Genomic DNA, 23,207 nt, shown 5'->3' with positions numbered 1-23,207 from the left:
GACTGGAGAGAGGTTGCTAACGCGCTGCAGCGAGGATGGCCCGTACCAAGCAGACGGCTCGTAAGTCTACTGGTGGTAAAGCGCCCCGCAAGCAGCTCGCTACTAAGGCAGCCCGGAAAAGCGCCCCCGCCACGGGCGGGGTGAAGAAGCCCCATCGCTACCGCCCCGGCACCGTCGCCCTGCGGGAAATCCGCCGCTACCAGAAATCCACCGAGCTGCTGATCCGCAAGCTGCCCTTCCAGCGCCTGGTGCGGGAGATCGCCCAGGACTTCAAGACGGATCTGCGCTTCCAGAGCTCGGCCGTCATGGCCCTGCAGGAGGCGAGCGAGGCCTATCTGGTGGGGCTCTTCGAGGACACCAACCTGTGCGCCATCCACGCCAAGCGAGTCACCATCATGCCCAAGGACATCCAGCTGGCGCGCCGCATCCGCGGGGAGAGAGCCTAGAGCCATCCCCCTCGGAGCCCGCCGGCTCCCGACAACCACCCAAAGGCTCTTCTAAGAGCCACCACGTGCCCACGCGAAAGAGTTGAAACGCATCCTGATCTGCTTTATTAATCCGGGTTAAATTCCTAAGTGGCTTTTCCAAACACGGAATTCGTTTAGTACAAATCTTGTGATATTCCGCTTCCTCTAATGTCGTAAGTGGGTAGTTTCGCAATTGCAAGTTTGTTTATCACAAATGTACGGGAAAGGTTTGAGTTTAGCCTCTGACTGGCCATACAAGGCAGTACCCGCAGTCCTTAAACCTCTTCCCTGTAGCGGAAAGAGTTCAGGACAAACACGACCATTTTCATTTTAAAACGCCCTAGTTCAAAAACGTGGCTTCTCCAATGCTCAACCCAGCATATCCAGACCATGGTATTCAGGGAACAAGAAAACAGATAAAGGCGAATAATTGGCCGCTACAGTAATAACTGAGGGGTTGGAGCAAGGCAGTTTCTCGAGGGGGAGGAAATGAATCATTCAAATATTTGATCACCATCTTGTTTCTGGCTTGTTTTCAAACCTCTTTCGAAACCGGGCCTGCGAGAACTGAGTGAAGATTCAGAGTCGGTTTGAGCACAAGGTTCTGGCTCCGGATTTGCAGCTTCTCTTTTGTTTGGAGGAAAGGTGTTTTGTTTTGGTTTTTTTTGTTTTAATAAAAGTAGCCATTTTATTCAACGCCGCCTCCTTCACGAGAGGGTGGGTTGATATGCAAGTGACTCGGGAGGGGTGAGCTAATTGCAGAAGCTCATTAATTAAGCCCCTCTCCGGTCCGCTGCCCGCCACGGGTGCCCCCAAGTTCAATCAACCCCCCTGAGAAGTGGGTGTAGACTCGAGGCTTCTAAACCAAGTCAGTCCCCAACCTCCCAACAAACAGACTGAAACACGGCACCTCCTTCCCTTCTGCCGGCATCCCTCTCTAATCCGGTTCTAGCTCCCGAGGGGAATAGGAAAGGAGTGACCGTGTCTCTCTGCAGAGTGTTCTTTTCCTCCCTGAACTCAACCCCACCAGCAGGGAGGACACAGAGGCCGGGGGTGGGGGGAGAGGTGCTCTCTCTGCTGTCAGGGTCTCTCCTTGCATTTATTATGACTTGATCCGGGCATTTACTCTATTCCCTGGGTGGCGAAGTGCTAAAGCCCGGCTGGGTCTGAATTCGTTTTAGCGGAGCGGAGGGAAGCGGTTTGTGCTGCGTGTGTTCACACGGAGCAGGGAAGGCCGGCTCCTTCCGTTGTACACCGTGTTGCAGAGACCAATCATCATCTCCTCCCTGGTGGTCTAGTGGTTAGGATTCGGCGCTCTCACCGCCGCGGCCCGGGTTCGATTCCCGGTCAGGGAAGGATTATTTTTTTTAAACTATTACCCTGTGGCATATTGTCTATTGGATCATCGCATCAACCCCCCACCCTCCCAAATCTCCTTACAGGGGCAGCCACACGCCTCTCCATCCACGCGCATGCCCTGGGGTGCAGCCCCGCAAGCCAGGCCGGTAAACCTGGAGCCTGGTTTGTTTGCTGGCCACAGAGGCTGAAAGTTTTGGCCGGGGGCGCGCGAAGGAGGCCAGTGTTTCAAAGCCGGGGTCCCGGGCTGGCTTCTCGCTCAATAAACGCGTGCCGGTGACCGGCTGGTTTGCAAAGCGCCGGGCCCCATAAAAGAGGAAGGGACCCGGGAGCGGGGACCACACACACGCGGTTGAAGGTTTGTCTAATGAAAAGGCACCGCTGGGATTCGAACCCAGGATCTCCTGTTTACTAGACAGGCGCTTTAACCAACTAAGCCACGGCGCCGGCTTGCGAAAGTGGCTGCAATTTCCCCTTTAATGCCAAGCAGCTTCATTTCCGCCTTTGGCTCATTTGTGCAAATAAGGTGGGTGAGGTGCAAGGAGAGAACCCGCAGGGTGCAGCTTTTGCATTGTGCCCGAGATCTCAGCCCCTTCTCTCCGTTATAAACACTTGCAAACCCTCCCCTTGTGACTAGGGGAATAAAATCCCTTCTAGATGTTTAGCTGGTCGGGGAAGAATCCAACTGGCAGAGTTTCTGGGACACAAGGACTGACCTGGTCAGTTTTCATAACTTGTTGAAATATTGCTGTGGCACCTTTGAAATCCCTCAGTAACTCGTATCTGAGCCCGTGCTAATAACACAGCTCTGTTTCTGCCTCTTTCCCTTGCCAAAGAAAGGCCTTTTGATAGGTGAGGGCCCATCCCTTTTGATGACACCTGGCTAGAGGGGTCAATTTGCCCTTTGTTTAAGGCCTGCTTGAGCAGATCTGCCTAATCCAGGCCAGGTAGGTTTGCACCCGTGCCACCCGCATCATCCTAACTTCACATAGCAGGGTGCTGCACACCGTTTTCAAATGACACTTCGCAAGGCATAGTTGGTACAAAGATTAGTACAATCGTGCGTAGGGTGCAGAGGTGCTGAAGCTAGGAGGGCTGCCGCACCCCCTGGCTCGAAGTGGTTTCCATCACATACAGGGTTTCCACTTTGGTTCAATGGCTCTCAGCACCCCGACTATACAAATTGTCCCAGTAACCCTGGAGCCAAGGGTCAAAGCCAGCGTCAGGAGTTCAAGTGCCAGCCAGTGCATCATTGGCAGGAGAAGCCATCTTGTCGCATTCCTGGGCTTAAATAAAGTGCTTGGACCAACCAAGGGCCAGAACAGAAGTTGTCAGTCTGGTCTTCCAGCAGTATGTCTTGTGGTATTTACCTTCACAGGATCTGTGCAGACTAATGTGATGAGACAGCAAGTGTGAAAAATCGGGAAGGGAGGTGGGGGGGTAATAGGACCCTATATAAGAAAAAGACCCAAAAATCAGGACAGTCCCTATAAAATCAGGACATCTGGTCACCCTAGTGCAGTCATATGGGTAACCCCCACCATGGCGGCTAGGTAGTGCTACAGAGGTATTACTCATCCCCCAGCCCTGCCTTTTAGCTCCCATTCTCCCGTCTTCTCCACCACACACTGTTTTGGTAAATATGAATCCCTTCCGTTCTTTCTTCTGCATATTTCATCCACGTATATAGTAACTATTCCTTAGAATCTGTGTCTTCAACAAAGAGTATGTGTGAACTTGAAGGCTCAGAACACTGGTCCTTGACCAACAAGTATTCAGGAATTTTATCAATGAGACTGTATCTGAAACAATCTTGGGCACCTTCATGCCTATACAACTCCAGCTATTCTTGGAAACCATCTTCTTAACATGCGTGTGCGTTCATAAGAACATAAGAACGGCCGTACTGGGTCAGACCAAAGGTCCATCTAGCCCAGTATCCTGTCTATCGACAGTGGCCAATGCCAGGTGCCCCAGAGGGAGTGAACCTAACAGGCAATGATCAAGTGATCTCTCTCCTGCCATCCATCTCCACCCTCTGACAAACAGAGGCTGGGGACACCATTCCTTACCCAGCCTGGCTAATAGCCATTGATGGACTTAACCTCCATGAATTTATCCAGTTCTCTTTTAAACGCTGTTATAGTCCAGCCTTCACAACCTCCTCAGGCAAGGAGTTCACAGGTTGACTGTGCGCTGTGTGAAGAACTTCCTTTTATTTGTTTTAAACCTGCTGCCCATTAATTTCATTTGGTGACCCCTAGTTCTTGTATTATGGGAATAAGTAAATGACTTTTCCTTATCTACTTTCTCCACATCACTCATAATTTTATGTACCTCTATCACACACACACACACACACACACACACACACACACACACACACACACACACACACACACACACAGCTGATATATGCATATATAGATTTGGGAAACTAATATGGGATGATTGTTTCAGCCAGTGTTTTCCGATGTGGAATCAACAGGGAAGAAAGATTGAAAAAAGTGGGGTTTAGTCTGGAGAAGAGAAGGCTGAGCGGGGACATGATAACAGTTTTCAAGTACATTAAAGGTTGTTACAACTGGAGGAGGGAGAAAAATTGTTCTTCTTAACCTCTGAGGATAGGACAAAAAGCAATGGGTTTAAATTGCAGCAAGGGAGGTTCAGGTTGGACATTGGGAAAAACGTCCTGACTGTCAGGGTGGTTAAGCACTGGAATAAATCGCCCAGGGAGGTGGTGAAATCTCCATCATTGGGGATTTTTAAGAGCAGGTTGGACAAACACTTTTCAGGGATGGTCTAGACTATACTTAGTCACGCCATGAGTGCAGGGGACTGGATTAGGCGACTCTCGAGGTCCCTTCCAGTCCTATGATTCTATGATTGTGGGGTAAGAAGGATTAGCTTGCAGAATTGTTAGTCCTCCAAGCTTCACACAGGCCTTCACACACGACTCAGGCAAACTAAGAATGCACAGATAGGACATATGTTTCTGGGAGAATATTCTTGGCAATGAGATTTCCTTTGTCTGAAACCCTATAATGACACTGATATGGGAATTTAGTGTGTGTGTGTGTGGGGGGGGGAGGGGGAGGAGGAAGTAGAGTGCCGGTCGCTTCCAGATGCAGGCAAGACACAGATCCAGCTCTTAGTCTGACAACAAACGGTGGTAAATTATCTATTTCTTTCTGTAATCTGGGTAGGGCTGTACTACTCTCTGACTGATTATTTTAGATTAAATATTTCTGATTGAGCCTGTTATTTTGACAATCCTGAGTCATGAACTCAGACCAGCAACAACCCCTTCATCCCCTCTGCCCCTCCACCTTTTCTTGTTTTCTGGAATGCTGCTCCGTCTCAAAGAAGTTCAGAGCCTTCTATGACCCATTCATCTCCTCCTCCTTCCAGCTCCTCTCACAGAGCTCTGGGTCCCTCTGGCTCACATGGCATCTGCAGCCACCCTCCTCTTCCTTCAACCCACCCAGCTCCTCCGTGGCCACGGGCCAGCTGACCGACTCTTCCACCCATCAACATGGCCATTCCCTCGACCTTTCTCATCTTCAACCGTCGCTGACCGTCGCCTGGTCTTTCAGCACCATCTACGAGCCCTCTCCCTCTCCTGTGCCAGCCTGCCCATTTGTGACATTCAGCCCACCTGTGCTGAGTGATTTTGCTTCTGCCAATGCCCTGCTTTCTCTTCTGCTGCTGTTGGTGATTCTCTCCATTCTGTGTCCTTCTCCGCTCTTGGCTCTATTTCCCTCTGTCTTGCGGCAAGCTCCATGCGGCCAACTCCCAGCCCTGGCTTACCCCCCAACCCCACACAACGAAGTGGGCATTTTCCCTTATGTTGTATGTGAGTCTTACTGTTGAGCCTACGTGAGTTTTACTGTTTTGCATGAATACTGTGTGTTCCTCAGTTGCCCTGTGTGCTGCACCAATACCTCGGTGGTGGGAATAAGGGTGTGTGCCTTTGGCTGAGACCTCTGGGGCAGGTGAGGCTTCCATAGCTGCCTGTATGTAGGTGCCCTTCATAACCTGAGACCCAGGAGGGGGATGCAACCAGGTGACTCTGGCAAAGACAAGGAGGAGCAACGGGGGTGTCTGAGGTGGGGAAGCTGACAGTCTGCTTGGGGGGACTGGAAGATGGGGAGTCCAGGGCATCTGGCCCAGGACTCCCCAAGATGGACTTTGCTGAAAGTCACTGATTTCTGTTATAACAAGTTCTGGTCTATGCTGTTTTCCTGTCGACTAATAAACCTTCTGTTTTACCGGCTGGCTGAGAGTCACGTCTGACTGCAGAGTCGGGGTGCAGGGCTGTCTGGCTTCCCCAGGAGCCCTGTCCAGGCGGGCTTGCTGCGGGAAGTACACGGTGTGGACGGGGATGCTGAATGCTCTGAGGACAGACCCAGGAAGGTCGAAGCTGTGTAAGCTTCTTGCCCTGATGACAGTCTGCTCAGAGAGAAGAGGCTCCGCCAGAGTCTTGCCTGGCTTCATATGGAGCAGTTCCAGAGCATCGCTGGGGGACTCCGTGACACCCCCCAACATCCATTCCCTTGATTCCCACCAAGCATCTGTGGAAAGACTTCTCTGATCATGCCGACTTCTGCCACTACCAATTAATTCTCTTCTTCTGGTCGGCCATTTTCCTAGCCAAGACAATTCTTCTCCTCCACCCTGACCAAGTCCCATTCCCCTATTTTCAGCCACCTTTTCACGGAGCCCCAGCACCTCTAGGCTTGGCCATTCCTAGCCCTGGCACATCTGGGCTTGCTGCATCAGTTATGAATGGTCAAAAAAAATTGCTTGAATCCCACTGCCTCATTGCTTGAGCCCCGGCACTGCTTTCATTACAAATTAAGCACTGCCTTTCACGCCCCTCAGATCCCGCCCCATTCACTGTACTTCCCCTTCCTTCTCTGCACACAATCTCCCTGACGATTTGGAAGAGAAATACAAACCAAAATCCAGTGTGACCTCGCTCTCCCCCTTTTCAGGGATGTCGAGGTTTTTTGGAGGCATCGTCGCATCAGAGGAAAAGCTGAAGGCGGGATTTCCAGGAGGAAAAGGAGGTAGCTGGCCAGATGTTTAGGGAGTATTCCTCTAGGACATCGGTTCTCAAACATCATTGCACCGTGACCCCCTTCTGACAACAAAAATTACCACATGACCCCAGGAGGGGGGGACCGAAGCCTGAACCTGCCCCAGGCAGAGGGGCTAAAGCCCAAGGGCTTCTTCAGCCCCGTGCCTGTAACCTGAGCCCTGCCACCCAGGGCTGAAGCCCTTGGACTTTGGCTTCAGCTCCAGGCCCCAGCAAGTCTAATGCCAGCCTGGTGACCCCATTGAAATGGGGTCGCGACCCACTTTTTGAGAACCGCTGCTCTAAAGCATGATTGGCAGAATGGGAGCAAGCAGGAAAGGGCTGCTATCAAAATGTAACAAGTGTTTCATCTTCTGTTGTAAGGTCCTTGTGGCAGGGGCCGTCTCTATGTTTGTACAATGCCTAGCACAATGGGGGCCTGTGCTGTGACTGGGGCCCCCACATGAGTGCAGGGGACTGGACTAGATGACCTCTCGAGGTCTCTTCCAGTCCTATGATTCTATGAACATTCTATTAAGCAAAACGAAATCCCCCAGTGGGGTAGAAGGGTGATAAGCCTCCTTTATTAGCGGCCCCACCAGCGGGCTCTCTAGCACCACAGGTAGCGTGGAATCCACATGTTGGATGGACTGCAGGCTCAATTGGAGGCTGACTGCAAACTCCCTTCTGTGCGCTTTTCGTGGGAGAACTGCATCATCCGATTGTTCAGAGTCAGGTCAAACATTGCTCCCAGCTGCTGAAAAGATCTTGGCAGCCTTGTCTTTTCACAGGTGCTGGTACTCAGGGTGATGCTGCAGCCCTCGGGCTTGAAATGGTTTCAGTCATGTACAGAGTTTACAGTTTGGTGCAATGGCTCTCCACACCCCTCACTATACAAATTGTTCCAGAACCACTGTACTGCCCACATGGCTCATTTCATTCAGGGCTGGTTCCCAAGTCCTACAGCAGGGGTTCTCAAGCTGGGGGTGGGGACCCCTCAGGGGGTCACGAGGTTATTACATGGGGGGTCTCGAGCTGTCACCTCCACCCCAAACCCTGCTTTGCCTCCAGCATTGATAATTGATAAAGTGTTTTTAATTTATTAGGGGGGGTGGCACTCAGAGGCTTGCTATGTGAAAGGGGTCACCAGTACAAACATTTCAGAACTACGGTCCTACAGGGATCTGGGTCAGTGAGAAAGATATTCTCCCGCCTGCTTGTCCCCACCCCCATCCCCATCCCAACGTGAAGCATTGTTTGTAGAGCAACTCTCTGATCATTGTGTGGGTGAAGGTGTAGGGAGCCGAGGCTGCACTTGAAGTTAACTGCTGACTAATGATTGGCCAGGGAGTGATGCTAAGTGTCTCATTGGTGAGCGACAGAGTCAACGTCACCTGGGGCGGGGCGAGCGAGCGGAGAGAGATGTGGTGTCCCACTTTTTTGCGTGTCGGTTCTCACTCCGGTCGGACTATAGCCTATATAAACCCTTGTCATAGCTGTAAAAGAAAACCATTTCCCTTTGGTCGTTTCGTATTGTTTGTGTAGTTATGTCAGGTCGCGGAAAGGGGGGTAAAGGGCTGGGGAAAGGCGGTGCTAAAAGGCATCGGAAAGTCCTGCGGGATAACATCCAGGGCATTACCAAGCCTGCGATCCGCCGTCTGGCTCGCCGCGGCGGGGTGAAGCGCATCTCGGGGTTGATCTACGAAGAGACCCGCGGGGTGCTGAAGGTTTTCTTGGAGAACGTGATCCGTGATGCGGTGACCTACACCGAGCACGCCAAGCGCAAGACGGTGACCGCCATGGATGTGGTGTACGCCCTGAAACGCCAGGGGCGCACCCTGTACGGCTTCGGAGGCTGATTCAGTTCTTTAAAGCGTGAAACGCTTTTTATTCAACCCAAAGGCTCTTTTAAGGGCCACCCACTCGTCCACGGAAAGAGCTTGTTGCACTGCTGTGTTGAGATAGAAGTGAAGTGGTCTATAGGGGTGTAGTAATGGGCTCGTTTACTCGCAATAAGGGAACTCACAAACTTATCGGGGGGAGGGTAAAAACTGCTTTCTACCCTGGTCCTGCAAAAATTATGCAAACTTTAAGGATGTAACTAGTTCTGCGAACAGATTTTTTTTTTTTCCGGAAGGATTTCGATTTACTCAAAACTCGCTGAACCCATGGTGTTGGGACTAGAGAGAATTCGGAACTCTCTGCGTTTACACGCAGAAGAAAAGAGGAGCGAAAAATTCTCGAGTGCGAGCAGAAGAAAGGAGACGTGTAGCCCCGGCCTTGCGCGCAGTACAGTGGCAGAAGCGATTTTGGGGAGAGGGACGGACATTAAAACTTCTAGCACGATGCCACATTCCCTCAGTGTCTCTGGTTTAGAGTTTCGCCCTCCCTGTTGAGGTGATGCCACATTCCAACACGGGATTGCTACAGCGCGGGCCGCTGGGGAGCGGGGCGCAGTAGCTCCCCCACCACATACTGCACCGGGAGGTGGGGGATCCTGGGTCCTACAAGCCCAGGGGCCGAAAAATCTCTTCCTTCCCCGCCCCCCATCCGGCGTGTTCAGACGGAGACGAGTGTTTATTCCCACGCGTTTTGCGGCTCCTTTCTGCGCATGCTCAGGAATGAGTCCGGGCTCCAAATTTAAAGTTAACGGCTGGCTATTAATTGGCTGGGGTGCGGTACTCGGTGTCTGATTGGTGGGTGTCGAGTCGCGTCACCAGGTAGGGTTGGGAAAGGGACGGGAGAGACAGTTGCCGCCCGCTTCCCTCACAGTTCTCCCTCTGGTCCGATCACAGGCTAGTTAAGCCGTGATAGCAGCGGTGAAAAGAATTACAGTGTTTTGTTCTGTTGGCGTTACCATGTCTGGACGCGGGAAAGGCGGAAAGGGCCTAGGAAAAGGAGGTGCTAAGAGGCACCGGAAGGTCCTGCGGGATAACATCCAGGGCATTACGAAGCCTGCGATCCGCCGTCTGGCTCGGCGCGGCGGTGTGAAGCGTATCTCGGGGCTGATCTATGAAGAGACTCGCGGGGTGCTGAAGGTTTTCCTGGAGAACGTGATCCGCGATGCGGTGACCTACACCGAGCACGCCAAGCGGAAAACCGTGACTGCTATGGATGTGGTGTACGCCCTAAAACGCCAAGGCCGCACCCTGTACGGCTTCGGGGGTTGATTTTCCCCCTGGGACCGAGCGGGAAAAAAATATTCAACCCAAAGGCCCTTTTAAGGGCCACTCACTCCTGCATAGAAAGAGTTGGTCTTGTGTATCGTGACAGGGATATATTAACGTTGTGCTTAAATCTGGTAGGGATATTAACAGTTACATGCTTTTTCAAGTATCAGAGGGGTAGCCGTGTTCGTCTGAATCTGTAAAAAGCAACAGAGGGTCTATTTCCAACAGTTGACAAGAAGGGGTGAGTATCAGCAGAGGTCAAATTACTTTTTGTAGTGACCCAGCCACTCCCAGTCTTTATTCAGGCCTAGCAGTTTCTCGTTGAAGTCTGGTTTTGAAGTTTTTTTTTAAATTGAAGAATGGCCACTTAAGTCTGAGTGTCCAGGGAGTGGTCAAGAAGGTAAGGAAAATTTAGGATGATTTCTTTTCTGTGCATGATACTGCCTTACTGGGAAAGAACATCTCAGCTCTTGCTAATGCTAGATGGCATGAGGGGAGAGAACCTGCAGAATCTACGAGCCCTCAGATAAGCCAAAGTTAAGTATGTTTATAAAACAAACAAGTGCCCTATCACCACTGCGTGTAGATAGCGATGATACAGAATGGGTGAAACCGTCTTATCAAATTGGGTACTGGGTTGACAGGAGGTTCTTTAGCTAAAAGAAATCACATGGGGTCCATCTTGCCTCAATGGCACTGCAGCCTGGATATCGGTCTGTTTGGGCCGTGGGATGTCTGACAACTTAAGATCTGAATTTTCAATAACTATTTGGCACAAAAAAGTGCTGTTAAATAGCTGAGAAGGAACTAAGCCGGTCTCAGTTACAGGCTATATTAGACATCTGTTCTTTTGCTTAGTCACTTGCCGGGATAGTGTAAGTGTTCCCAGTCTTGGACAAGCTGGGAACAAGACAATTGCACTGGGCAGAACAAAGCTTTTGCAGCAGGTGGACAGAGCTGAGGTGAAAGGAAGTGGTGCAAACGTCTGATCACAAATGGGGGGTTGGAGGATGAAATGTAGAGGAATTTAAGAAGCTTCAAATTCTTCCCTACGGACTCTTACCCAAAGACTTGCAAGGGACCGTTCTTTGGGGAAGGAAAATCATGACAATTTCAGTCACCATCAGGTTACTATGAAAATAGATTTCCCCAGTTACCCAAATGCAGTTTCCTGCTGAATGCAAGGAAGCTGTTTGCTTACAAACTAGCCTCAAAATGTTTCAAAGGGACAGTGGAGTAGGAAGACTTATCTCCAAATAAAAGTCACAAATCCAACAATTCACAGCTAGTGTTACCCCACAAGGGTTTTACATCGCAAGCGCGGTCTTCTAACAGTCTCTGCAGAGAAAAATCAAAAGATAGAGCATTTAAGAGCTATTACACCCCTACAGCGTTTCACCTATTCAGCCACAGGGAAATCGCTGTTACATTATCCCAATACAAGAATGATAGAGCAGAAGAGCTTCAGAAATGCATTGAAATTCCTTGTTCTGACTAGACTATACAATTGCCACAAATACTCCTCATTGTTTTTGCTGATATAGATTAACACAACTACCCCTCTGAAACCCATCAGTGAGCTATTTGGGCTCAGGGTATAGATGAGCTGGTTTATATTTAAGCAAATTCAAAAATATTGAAACGAAGGAAACCTAAAAGCAGAGTGGCTCAGGAGACTCAAGAGAACACGTGCAACTATCTCCTTAATACAACGCCAAACAACTGTAACAGAAAATTTTTTGCAAGACTAGCAAACTACAATTTTGAACACAAACACCTAGAGTTTATACCTGGCAAAACCAGCTCTTTCTGTGTAGAAGTGGGTGGCCCTTAAAAGGACCTTTGGGTTGCAATAGTTGTGCCGTTTCCTGGGCTAGAGATTTAACCCCCGAAGCCGTACAGGGTGCGCCCCTGGCGTTTCAGGGCGTACACCACATCCATGGCGGTCACCGTCTTGCGCTTGGCGTGCTCGGTGTAGGTCACCGCATCACGGATCACGTTCTCCAGGAAAACCTTCAGCACCCCGCGGGTCTCTTCATAGATCAGCCCCGAAATCCGCTTCACCCCGCCGCGGCGAGCCAGACGACGGATCGCAGGCTTCGTAATGCCCTGGATGTTGTCTCTTAAAACCTTGCGGTGCCGTTTAGCGCCTCCTTTCCCCAGCCCCTTTCCGCCCTTGCCGCGACCAGACATTTTAATAGAGTCTCCGACCAGCACAAAACCGAATGTGCTCTAGGACTGTCAGCAAGAGCTTAACTAGGCTGCAATCCGACCAGAGGGAGAACTGCGACGGAAGCCGGCGGGGACTCCCTCTCCCGCCCCCTTCTCCAGCGCCTTCCCCTCCCACCAATGAGACACAGCGCATCGCACCCTCAGCCAATCCTGAGCCAGCCTTCGACTTTAAATGCATAAGAGGGAATTTTGGCGCTTGGGGGCTAATTTTAGATCATGTGCAGGAAGGCGCTGGTAACTGCTTGGGATGGGATGCTCTTGTTTCCAAACTGTGGGGGGTAGTGCTTAATTTGTGTCCCACCTTGCTGGGGATAAGGTTGGTAGTTCATAGTCCTGGCACTTCTATGCTTGCTGCCTCAGTTATTAATACAAAAAAATGGCTTGATCCCCAGCACCTCTTTCATTACAAATTAAGCAAGGGGAGAGGGGGGTTATTTCTCACTAGTACTGAAGGGATCACTGGAGCTCGTGTGTCACGGAGTCACCAGGGCGGTGCTCTAGAACTAAATCCTAAAAAGCCAGCCAGGACTCTGGGGGAGCCTCCTCTCTCTGAGCAGACTGTTTCCGGGGCAAGAAGCTTACACAACTTTGACCTTCCTGGGTCTGACCCCGGAGCACTCAGCATCCCTGTGCGCCTCCTGCAGTGAGTCCGCCTGGGTGGGGCTCCTGGGGAAGCCAGAGGGCCCTGCCCCCCAACTCTGCAGTCAGATGTGACTCTCAACTAGCTGGTAAAACAGAAGGTTTATTAGTTGACAGGATCACAGCGTAGAACAGAGCTTGCTATCACAGAAATCAGTGACTTTCAGCCAAGTCCATCGTGGGGAGTCCTGGGCCAGGCAGCCTGGACTCCCCTTCTTCCAGTCCCCACAAGCAGACTGCCAGCTTCCAGTGACCCGACCTCAGACACCCCCGTTGCCCCTCCTTGTCTTTGTCTAGCTTCCAGGTCAAAGAGTCACCTGGTCGCATCCCCCTCCTGGGTCTCAGGTTACGAAGGGCACTGGTCAGAGCCTATGTGCAGCCTGCCCCAGAGGTCTCAGCCAAATTCACACACCCCTGTTCCCACCACCGAGGTATTGGTGTAGCACACAGGGAAAACGAGGTACACACAGTGTTCATGCAAAACAGAAAAACTCACATAGGTTCAACAGTAAGACTCTCACACAACATAACAAGGGAAAATCCCCACTTCGTCACATCTCTCCTCCCTTTGAGACCGAACGGAGCAGGGTCACTTTAGCCAGTGGCCTTGGGAAGTTCAGGCCCCCCTCTCTGGGACAAAGTGTCAGCTAGAACATTTGCACTCCCCTTAACATGGACCTCCTCCATCTCATACTCCTGGAGGGACAGAGTCCACCTCAGGAGCTTGACATTGGCCCCTTGCATCTGGTGCAGCCACGGCAGGCAAGTGGTCAGTGTACGCAGTGAAGCGCCGCCCAAATAGATCCGGCTGCAGCCTTTTAAGAGCCCACCCCAGGGCCAGGCATTCCTTCTCTCTGGCCACAGAGCCCTGCTCCCGGGGCAGCAGCTTCCTGCTCGGGTACATGATGGGTTGTTTCTCCCCCTTTGCATTGGGACCATGCCCAGCCCTGTGTCTGAGGCATCGGTGAACACCATCAAGGGCTTGTCAAAGTCTGGGTTTCCCAGCACCAGGCCCTTGACCAGATCCTCCTTCAGCGTGCAGCGAGCCCTCTGGCACTGCCTGGTCCAGACCGACTTGTCTGGCTTCCCCTTCTTGCATAGCTCAGTGATGGGAGCTGACACGGAGCTAAAGTGGGGCATAAACCTCCAGTAGTGCCCTGTCGTCCCAATAAAGGCCTGGGCCCGTTTCTTAGTCTGGGGAGCAGGCCAGTCTCTGATCGCCCCCACCTTGGCTGGCTTTAGGCAATTGCTCCCCACCTTGTGGCCCAAGTACGACACCTCTGCCATCCCCACCTTGCATTTCCCAGCTTTTACAGTCAGTCCTGCATCCTGGAGGTGACTCAGCCCCCTCTTCACCGGGGACACATGGTCCTCCCAGGTCTGGCTAATGGCACAAATATCATCAATGTACGCTAGGGTAAAATTCTCCATCCCCCTCAGTAACTGATCCACCAGGCGCTGGCAGGTGACCGGTGCCTCCTTGAGTCCGAAAGGTAGGACCAGGGATTTGTACAGCCCCAAAGGGGGACAAAAGCAGGTTTCAACCTGGCATCTGGATCCAAAGGCACCTGCCAGTAGCCTTGGTGAAATCCCTGGTCATGGGGTACCGAGTCCCCTGCAACTTGTCTAGGATCTCATCAGGCCTAGGCATGGGGTAGGCACCAGACATGGTGATGGCATTGAGCTTCCGATAGTCCACACAGATTCGGATCAGCTCATCTTTCCTGGCGACCAGCACCACAGGAGAGGCCCCGGGGCTGGTGCATGGCTGCTTCACCCCTGAAGCCAGCATGTCTCTGACCTCTCCCTCCAGGGCCTGGGCTCTGTTCCCAGTTACTCGGAATGGGGAACACCTGATGGGAGGGCTGGCTCCCATCTCCACCCAGTGGACAGCTCAGTTTGTGAGCCCGGGCCGGTTGGAAAAACAGCTGTTGGTACAAATGCATCACCTCTCTGATCTCTGCCTGCTGGGCAGGGGTTAGCTGGTCAGAGCGGGGAATTGATTCCAGCAAGGGGCTGGCTCCACTCTCAGGGAAGAGACCCACCAGGGGATCTTCCCCCTTCTCCCACTGGCCACACACGGACGGTACGAGCCCCTCCCTGTCACAGTACGGTTCCATCATGTTGACCTGGTCCTCTCCGTGGCTGTGAGCCCGGTTGGGCAGTTCCACCACATCGTTCTCCTCGTTCAGCTGCTGGATGACCTTGAAGGGCCTCTGCCAGGCAGCTTACAGCTTATTCTTCCTCACTGGGATGAGACCCCTCACCTGGTCCCCGGTTCCATAGGCTGAGCGGTGGTACCAGATCTTCTGCCTCCCTTGGGCCCTGGTTAGGTTCTCCCTGGCCAGACCCATGAGCTCAGCGAGCGTTTCCCGGAAAGGCCCCAATTATTACAACAGCGGTGCCTCCGTGGCAAGTTAGTTCCTGCATGTGCCCCTCAGCAGGCGGTCCTTACGTGGGAGGGTGTCACACTGGGGGATTTCCCCAAGAGGCAGAGAAGGGTCCGGTTCAAAAAGGCAATGGGAAAACTGGGAAGATATACAGCCCTGCTATTCACCGGGATGCTCCCGCCACCCCCCAAGCTGGTGTAAGAATGGAAGGAAAACCCCGCTCATATATGGGTGTGTGACAAAGTGGGAATGTTCTTAATGTTTAGTCTGAATACTGTGTGGGTGCCTCAGTTTCCCCTATGCATTTCTTAAGGATCTAGGTGGGGGGATAAGGGCGTGTGATTGTTGCAGAGCCCTAGAGGGCAGGTGTGATGCCGACACCCTGTCTCCTGACAACTGATGGCCTGGGGCCCTCCCCTGCAAGGTGCCAACTGAAGGTGTTGGAGAACAAAGCGATCAGGTGGCCTCCTTGCCTGGGAAAAGAGAAAAAGGCCAGAGGAGGGGCTGGAGGAAGTCTCAGTTTGGAGCTGGCTGGGGAAATGGAGGGAGGCCCAGAACCGGGATCTGGGCTCCCTACCCCACAAGATGGACCTGACTGAGGGGTCCTGTTTTCTGTACCCACAAGCTCTGTTTTGGACTGTGTTCCTAGATCTAATAAACCTTCTGTGTTACTGGCTGGATAAGAGTCACAGTGAATCGCAGGAAGTGAGGGGTGCAGGGCCCTGACTCCCCCACACTCTGTGACAGAATGGCCCTGAGAAGCCTGCATTACCTCGCAATGGGCCTGCCAATGGCCTGTCTTTTCCCTCCAGTTCTCATTTATCCTATCTGGTGATGATCAGTACAACGTGCTATACAAAATAGATGTGCAGTGACTGGTTTAAATCAATTCTGCTGTGAAATACAACCAAGTCTCATGGAAAATGACTCTAATTTTCATCCCACATGCATGACTTTATAAAGTTTATGCGTTGTGAAATGTCTCCGTCACCTCATTTGGGCAATTTACCTCATGCGGCACTGATCAAACTGTGACCCCCAAAGGATGGTGCCTTTGTCACAACTGTGGCTTGGTTGGTCAGAGCAGGAGCCAGGGTCAAAGCTGGAGTCAAAGACCAGAGGGAGAGATCAGGAATGAGGAGCAGATGGGGAAAGCCGGATCCAGGTACAAGCCAGGGAGGAATGTAACAGCCAAACTGGAATTCACCCGGGGTACTTGACAACTGCCTATGTCTCTTTCTGGCTTAAATAATGTGTCTGGCCCAGTCAGGGACTCTGAAGCTGTTCCTGCCAGCAGTACCTTTAGTGGAGTGCAAGGCCTCGGGGCTCCGACTTCTAAAATCACCAGCAGGCTATGGGGCAGTCTTGTGGCTTTGGTTCAGGATCTGTGGCTCTATTGGGCTGGCGCAGGCCTGGGCTTTTCAGGATCATCACAAGTTCTGGAGCATGGTTGTTTTCAATCAATGAGATACCAAAGGCGGCCCCCACTTTATTTGGGAGTCAATGTTGTGGATCATATATTCTTCAAGCGCCTAGGTGCATACTGGTATGGGGTTGGCTGGGTTGGGCAAGGAAACGGGTTTCCATCTTTACTTTTAGGAGTGGCCACTGCCATAGACTTGGAGTCTGTGACCCTACCACGAGCTGGAATCATAGAGGGGGATGCTTGGCTGTGGGTCAGCATTTAAACAGGGAGGTGGGCCGGCACCCAAGTAACCCCCCGCCAGGCTCATCCAGATGTGAAACAATGCAAAGCGGGTGTGGACTAGCGGAAGCAATTGAATCAATCCAAACTACCGAAGCGTGAACCCACACCTTACAGTGGAACAGCGTTTTCCAAGCAGATTTATAGCTCTTCCAAGCACATTAGCTAAAGCAAGACAAGACAGCAAACCATACAAATCCAGCTTTTGTCTGTGGACACAAGGCAGCATAGACTGAAAAAAACTAAATCGATACCAAAAAAACATTTTCCCACATAGGCAAACCCGTCTTTTCTTATTGCCAAACAGGAAATAGTCAGCGCATGTGTGTTTTTGTGTTATGCGGAAAAATATAAAGCCAGAAAAATGTTCGGGCCCTGTTGGGGATGGGACAGAAAAGGTACTTAGCAGAGGATGGTTTCGATCCATCGACCTCTGGGTTATGGGCCCAGCACGCTTCCGCTGCGCCACTCTGCTAGCTGGTGGCACCACTTTCTATAAATGCCTGTCATGTATTGTCATATTCTTGCACCGGTGGCATGAGGCGGGGGAATCCGGATTTGACACGGTTTCCTTTTCATTGACTTGAAGGGTCGCCGGCAAGTTGCAGAGTTTTACGTTCAGTCACTTGCAGCCGGCACCAACGAGAGCAGCAAAGAGCCCTGCCAGGGGAGCTGTGGGTTGGTGACCTTGCTGTGGTTAATTCCCACGGCCATGCCTGCATGACCAGCCTGGGTCAGGGCTTGCTTTCGGCAGTGGGAGTATTGGGGGGCGGGGAGCTCCGTGCTGTCTTTGTCTGTTGAGTTACTAATTTGCTAATAAAGGGCAACACGGTTGGGAAAACAACAAGGAGTCTGGTGGCACCTTAAAGACTAACAGATTTATTTGGGCTTAAGCTTTCGTGAGTAAAAACCTCATTTCTTCAGAAATTAACCCCATTTGTTATTTAAAAAAGAAAACACAGATGCGTTGGCCGGGAATCGAACCCGGGTCAACTGCTTGGAAGGCAGCTATGCTAACCACTATACCACCAACGCCCGTGGAAACAGATTCACTTCTGCTTTTCTTGTGCAACTCCACATCAGCCCCCTATGGCTGCACATGGATTTTATTAATATCCAGCCTTGTTCAAACCACCGCCGGCCGGGATCCCCTTGAGCGGCCTGGGTCCCCGTGCAACTGGCCACGTTACTTGTCATTTGCTGCTTGTAAGAGGAGTCTTGGAAAAAACAAAACAAAACAGAAAAATCCGGGTCCCTGGAGAAATGATTGACACCTATGCACTATTCAGAGATACCAAGACCCTGCTGCTCTTCATCTGGACGAGGGACCAGCCCGGTTTGGGAGCTGGTGGAGGCTTTTTCTCTACAGGTTTTCCAAAAGGGGGCTGCTAAGCCTCTCTCCTGGTTGGCAGCCCCAACCAATCCTGCCTCTTTGCAGAAACTTAGCGAGGAAAGCCCTGGCTGGCCCTTCTAACCCAGCAACGCACCACCGCTTTCCAGCACTCTGAGGGAGAATTCAGCGGCTTTTCCCTCCTCCGCCAAAACTGAAATCACTTTATTGTACACGGTAACTCCGGATTATAAAGCGTGGCTCACATTTCGATCTTCTTGTCCCACGTGGCTGCAACTACTCAGGGAGGCCTCTCTGAGAGCAGAGCGGCTGAGAAACATGGGCTGCACTTTGCCAGTGAGGTAGGCTGCCCCTGGGGGGAGTGGGATGGGAGGGTCATTGTCTGCCCCCTGCTCCACATAATTAAGGGAGAGAAAAGGAATCTGGAGATGCCAGGGATTGAACCCGGGACCTCATACATGCGAAGCATGCGCTCTACCACTGAGCTACATCCCCTCATGGAAGATGTTTTCCTCCTTCCCATGTAACACGTTTGCCTGCAGCTGGGGTACCCAGCACGCCGATACGATGCCCATGAAGATCCATTTCTCACTGTAGTGACAGAAGACGAGGTGGCCGAGTGGTTAAGGCGATGGACTGCTAATCCATTGTGCTCTGCACGCGTGGGTTCGAATCCCATCCTCGTCGGCTCCGGTTTAGTTACCTTTTTGGGCTGAACGCATCAGCACCAAACGGGGCGCTAAAGGTGCCCCCACCTGCCAGCGCCTGCCGGGTTTCCTTCCCGCACGCGTCGCGTAGTTCTTTCCGGACGCGAAAGCGAATTTAAATCTGCAAAAAAGTCAACATGTCTGTGCTTTGGGCGGCAGAGGAGCTCCAGGCCAGCTCCTGTTTCGAAAGCCCCAGACACTGAATGGTGTCCCTGCTTCATGCAACCTCTGACCAGCCTGGTTTGCGCCCTCTCGTCGGTGAACCAGTCTGTGACTGGGGGAGGCAGGAAAGCGCAAAGAAGGCGTCTAATATTTGGTTCCAAGTGGCTCTGTTTTTCCTCGTATGTCCCTTTAGTTCATTTTACTTGAGGGAGGGAAAAAACCCACAAGCTGCTCTTTCGTCATGGTCTGAGCTGCCGCCGGCTTGGGGGGGTCATTCGCTAAACTGACCCACTGATTCGTATTTCCACCCCCCATCCATGACTGGCCCTTTCCCTCACTAGCTTATCTCGTCTCCCACAGGTGGTCTTCCCGTCCTTTCAGTTGTGGTTTCACCGCGTTGAGCTTTTGTATAATGAAGAAGCAATTACTTCGACTCACGTAACAGAAACAAGTCACTAGCCTAGAGGGAAAACTGCGACGAAATAATACTACGTGGGAAAGTGAAGAGGTTGTACGTGGGAAAGCAAAGTAGATGTCTCTGTGGCGCAATCGGTTAGCGCGTTCGGCTGTTAACCGAAAGGTTGGTGGTTCGAGCCCACCCAGGGACGTCCTGTATTTAAACACCGAGTGTTTTTAACGACTTTCAAGTAGATCTACACTTGCTGTCACTGTTACCTTACCCACGTGGTTCTCACCGGTTATTTTATAGCCTGTGCCGTGTCTACACCGGACTTTAGACCCATGCATCCGACGAAGTGGGCATTCACCCACGGAAACTTATGCTCCAATACATCGGTTAGTCTTAAAGGTGCCCCAGGACTCTCTGTTGCTTTTTGGTTAATCTTGGAATCGCAGGCACATGAATGGGGAGTCCGTTGACGTCCCAGCAGTTGGGGACCTTGTCTGGGTTGCATCGATTTGTCTTGGCCATTTATCGACCGTATGATCATGATATCGGCGGAATTAGTTTAGCCTCATATTTGTCCCCCTCGTGCAAACAATGGATGTATTGTTAAAAATAAGTCAGTTCTCAGCATCAATGTACAGACAACTACATGACATGTCTTAGGATACAGCGCCATCTTGTGGCCATTTCGGTCAACTCTTTTTAAATGCATTTATTTCCATCGAAATCTTTTGCTCCCTCGAAATCCAAGAACAGATTTTGAGTTTCTATATATAAAATCCATAGTAAACTCACCCTTGGAACAGGTGTGTGAGCGGACGGGGCGGACTTCGGAGTCACTCGATAAGGCTTTTAAAGATGCTGTTCCGTCGTAGTTTTCATTTCCCCCCCTGCTATATTATACGCACCAACATCCGTCACCCCAACACAAATGCCAAATCGATTTCAGCCGCACCAGTACCAGCTCCGCATTTCATTACCAACTTCTCAGTTGAGTGTAAACGCAATCACTCCAATTTCATCTCGGTTGGGTTAGACTGACATTTTCTGGACGGCTAAACACTTGGGCTAGCAAGTGGGGCTGGGGGAAGAACCTGAAAACCCGGGTATGATAAAGGTCTGAACATCTTTTCGGTAACTTTCTTTTTCAGTGAGCTTGGGGTATCAAAACTAGATCACATTTCTAGATGGACCCGATTGCAATATTTATAGGACAAGGATCTTTGCACTAACTGTGTTTGGAAAAGCCACTTAGAAAAGTTAACGCGGATAAGGCAGATCAGGATGAGTTTCAACTCTTTCGCGTGGGCACGTAGCGGCTCTTAGAAGAGCCTTTGGGTGGTTGTAGGGAGCCGGCAGGCTCCGAGGGGGGTGGCTCTAGGCTCTCTCCCCGCGGATGCGGCGCGCCAGCTGGATGTCCTTGGGCATGATGGTGACTCGCTTGGCGTGGATGGCGCACAGGTTGGTGTCCTCGAAGAGCCCCACCAGATAGGCCTCGCTCGCCTCCTGCAGGGCCATGACGGCCGAGCTCTGGAAGCGCAGATCCGTCTTGAAGTCCTGGGCGATCTCCCGCACCAGGCGCTGGAAGGGCAACTTGCGGATCAGCAGCTCGGTGGATTTCTGGTAGCGGCGGATTTCCCGCAGGGCCACGGTGCCTGGGCGGTAGCGATGGGGCTTCTTCACCCCGCCCGTGGCGGGGGCGCTTTTCCGAGCTGCCTTAGTAGCGAGCTGCTTGCGGGGCGCTTTGCCGCCAGTAGACTTACGAGCCGTCTGCTTGGTACGGGCCATCCTCACTACAGCGCGTTAGCAACCTCTCTCCAGTCCAGCCACAGAGCAATAAGCGCTTTACTGCTGCAGGGCGCAATTTATAGCCGAACCCTGTCTCCTCATTGGCTACAAGCAGCCATGAGACCGTTGAGAGGTTTAAATTTCCCGGGCTCAGCACGGATTGGCCATAGGGGGCTGCACCCTCTGTTGGGCGCAGGAGGCTTCTGGGGTTTGAGGTCTTCTCGCCTTTGGAAGTGCGGGGGGGGGGGGGGGGGCGGGTCTCTAGGGCAACGGAGTAACTCTAGACGGGGATTGGCTGGAACTTGAAACCCACCAGCTCCTTCCAAGGCTGGGTGTCAGGTGGGGGAAAGGAGGATGTCTAACACCCAAGTCCCCTCCTCTGATTGGCTGTCCAGTATTCGAATTTCCCGGGCTTGACAGGGATTGGCTGGAGATTTTACGCCCTTAGTTCACACGTGCCCGTGGTCCTGCCAGTCGCTCTCTCCCGGGGAGACACAAGGCCCCCTGGTGGCGCAGCGCTGTGGCAGGCGGGTCCTTCCTCTCTGCCGCCAAATTCGGGGTGCCGGCGCCAAGGGGGGCTCGGTCACGGCTGATACATTGCACGGGGCCCTGCAAAGGGCCCTGGGCTCCCCTGTGGCCATGCAGAGGCAGCAAAGACTCCACATGTGAAATCCAATGTGAGCCACGCGTGCAGAACATTTCTGTCTGTCCCATACCGGGGGAGGGGGGCAGTTTCCCCTCTGCAACCCCACCTAGAAACGTATGAAGATCATAATTTCCACGGCAACATACTATATGATGTCCTATATACAGGGCCGGGGGCTTTGATACAGGATCTAGCAACAGGGAGGCTAGTCTACGGGGCCGGGGGAGCTCCTATTCCTCACCACATGGCTTGTTCTGTCCGGATAACCTTATTTAAGTCCAGGATTGCGCCTTTTGAATCCAGTGAAAAATCAGTCTCTTCCCCCTTCATTGACTCCAGTAGGAGCAGGATCCAGGTGGTTGTTTAGGGAGGGGAATTAGGATCTAATGTGATTAAAGCACAACATGTCCTGAGAACCTGGATTCTATGCCGGAGGCTGCGTGTGTGACCCTATGCATCTCTGGTACGTACACACACAGGGGCACGTTTTCTAAGGAGTGAATTCGCTTTGTGGCTGCTGAAGAACGGAGGGGGAAGTAGGTGTAGGGGGAAGGGTGGGAGATGAAGAGGTTTGCAAAAAACCCGCCCTTGGAAACAATGTTTCCTTTCTTCTCCACCCGGCTGCAGCTCACTCCCAGCCAGGCCAGAGAAGGATGTTATGCCAGAGACAGAAATAAAGGGAACTTGTCTTATCCATTCACTCCCAGCATTATTTTTTGCCTTCTCAGTCACGGGGCAGCTCCAGCTCTTGACCTCACAACCGGGGAGAGAAATTCACAGCTTTCATCTACCCCTTTCAGTTCTTAAAAAGAAACCTCCATCTTTACCCGCTTCTGTGGCTGTTTCTCCTCTATACCAATGGGACAGACGGTTTTCTGTTCCGTTTACACCATGAACAGTCCCAATTCGGTACCACAGCTCCATAGTAATGTATGTTTTTCTAGAAACTCTAGAGGACTGAAGCTCTTTTTATGAATGTGTGGGTGGCTCTTAAAAGAGCCTTTGGGTTCACGCAGATCGAGTCGTGGGGGGAACGTCTCTCCCCCAGGGGATGCAGCAGCCTCACTTGCCCTTGGCTTTGTGGCTCTCGGTTTTCTTGGGCAGCAGC

General features: G+C 51.9%; 3 protein-coding genes and 7 non-coding genes across 10 annotated transcripts; 5 read left to right on the top strand and 5 right to left on the bottom strand.

The window, feature by feature from the left end:
- Nucleotides 1-18: 18 nt before the first annotated feature.
- Nucleotides 19-10,073, top strand: LOC113407966 (histone H3-like). Its single transcript, XM_026659158.1, has 2 exons — nt 19-364; nt 9,731-10,073. The coding sequence occupies exons 1-2, from the start codon at nt 36-38 to the stop codon at nt 10,071-10,073; spliced, it is 672 nt and encodes a 223-aa protein (XP_026514943.1). The 5' UTR covers nt 19-35.
- Nucleotides 1,751-1,822, top strand: TRNAE-CUC. Its single transcript has one exon. It is a non-coding gene; the product is annotated as a tRNA-Glu (tRNA).
- On the bottom strand, nt 2,197-2,270 carry TRNAT-AGU. The gene has a single exon. It is a non-coding gene; the product is annotated as a tRNA-Thr (tRNA).
- On the top strand, nt 8,445-8,808 carry LOC112117321 (histone H4). The gene has a single exon (XM_024215262.1). The coding sequence runs from the start codon at nt 8,451-8,453 to the stop codon at nt 8,760-8,762; it is 312 nt and encodes a 103-aa protein (XP_024071030.1). The 5' UTR covers nt 8,445-8,450; the 3' UTR covers nt 8,763-8,808.
- Nucleotides 10,074-11,930: 1,857 nt separating the features above from the next.
- On the bottom strand, nt 11,931-21,471 carry LOC112121044 (histone H3). Its single transcript, XM_026659162.1, has 2 exons — nt 21,118-21,471; nt 11,931-12,275 (listed from the first exon to the last, which is right to left on the bottom strand). The coding sequence occupies exons 1-2, from the start codon at nt 21,451-21,453 to the stop codon at nt 11,955-11,957; spliced, it is 657 nt and encodes a 218-aa protein (XP_026514947.1). The 5' UTR covers nt 21,454-21,471; the 3' UTR covers nt 11,931-11,954.
- On the bottom strand, nt 17,443-17,514 carry TRNAM-CAU. Its single transcript has one exon. It is a non-coding gene; the product is annotated as a tRNA-Met (tRNA).
- Nucleotides 18,003-18,074, bottom strand: TRNAG-UCC. The gene has a single exon. It is a non-coding gene; the product is annotated as a tRNA-Gly (tRNA).
- TRNAA-CGC lies at nt 18,814-18,885 on the bottom strand. The gene has a single exon. It is a non-coding gene; the product is annotated as a tRNA-Ala (tRNA).
- Nucleotides 18,996-19,077, top strand: TRNAS-GCU. The gene has a single exon. It is a non-coding gene; the product is annotated as a tRNA-Ser (tRNA).
- Nucleotides 19,794-19,867, top strand: TRNAN-GUU. The gene has a single exon. It is a non-coding gene; the product is annotated as a tRNA-Asn (tRNA).
- Nucleotides 21,472-23,207: the final 1,736 nt, after the last annotated feature.

The sequence above is a fragment of the Terrapene carolina genome, unplaced genomic scaffold, assembly GCF_002925995.2.
Source record: "Terrapene carolina triunguis isolate 2854851 unplaced genomic scaffold, T_m_triunguis-2.0 Scaffold596, whole genome shotgun sequence".
Lineage (NCBI taxonomy): Eukaryota > Metazoa > Chordata > Testudines > Emydidae > Terrapene > Terrapene triunguis.
This window is presented reverse-complemented; position numbering and strand designations above follow the sequence as displayed.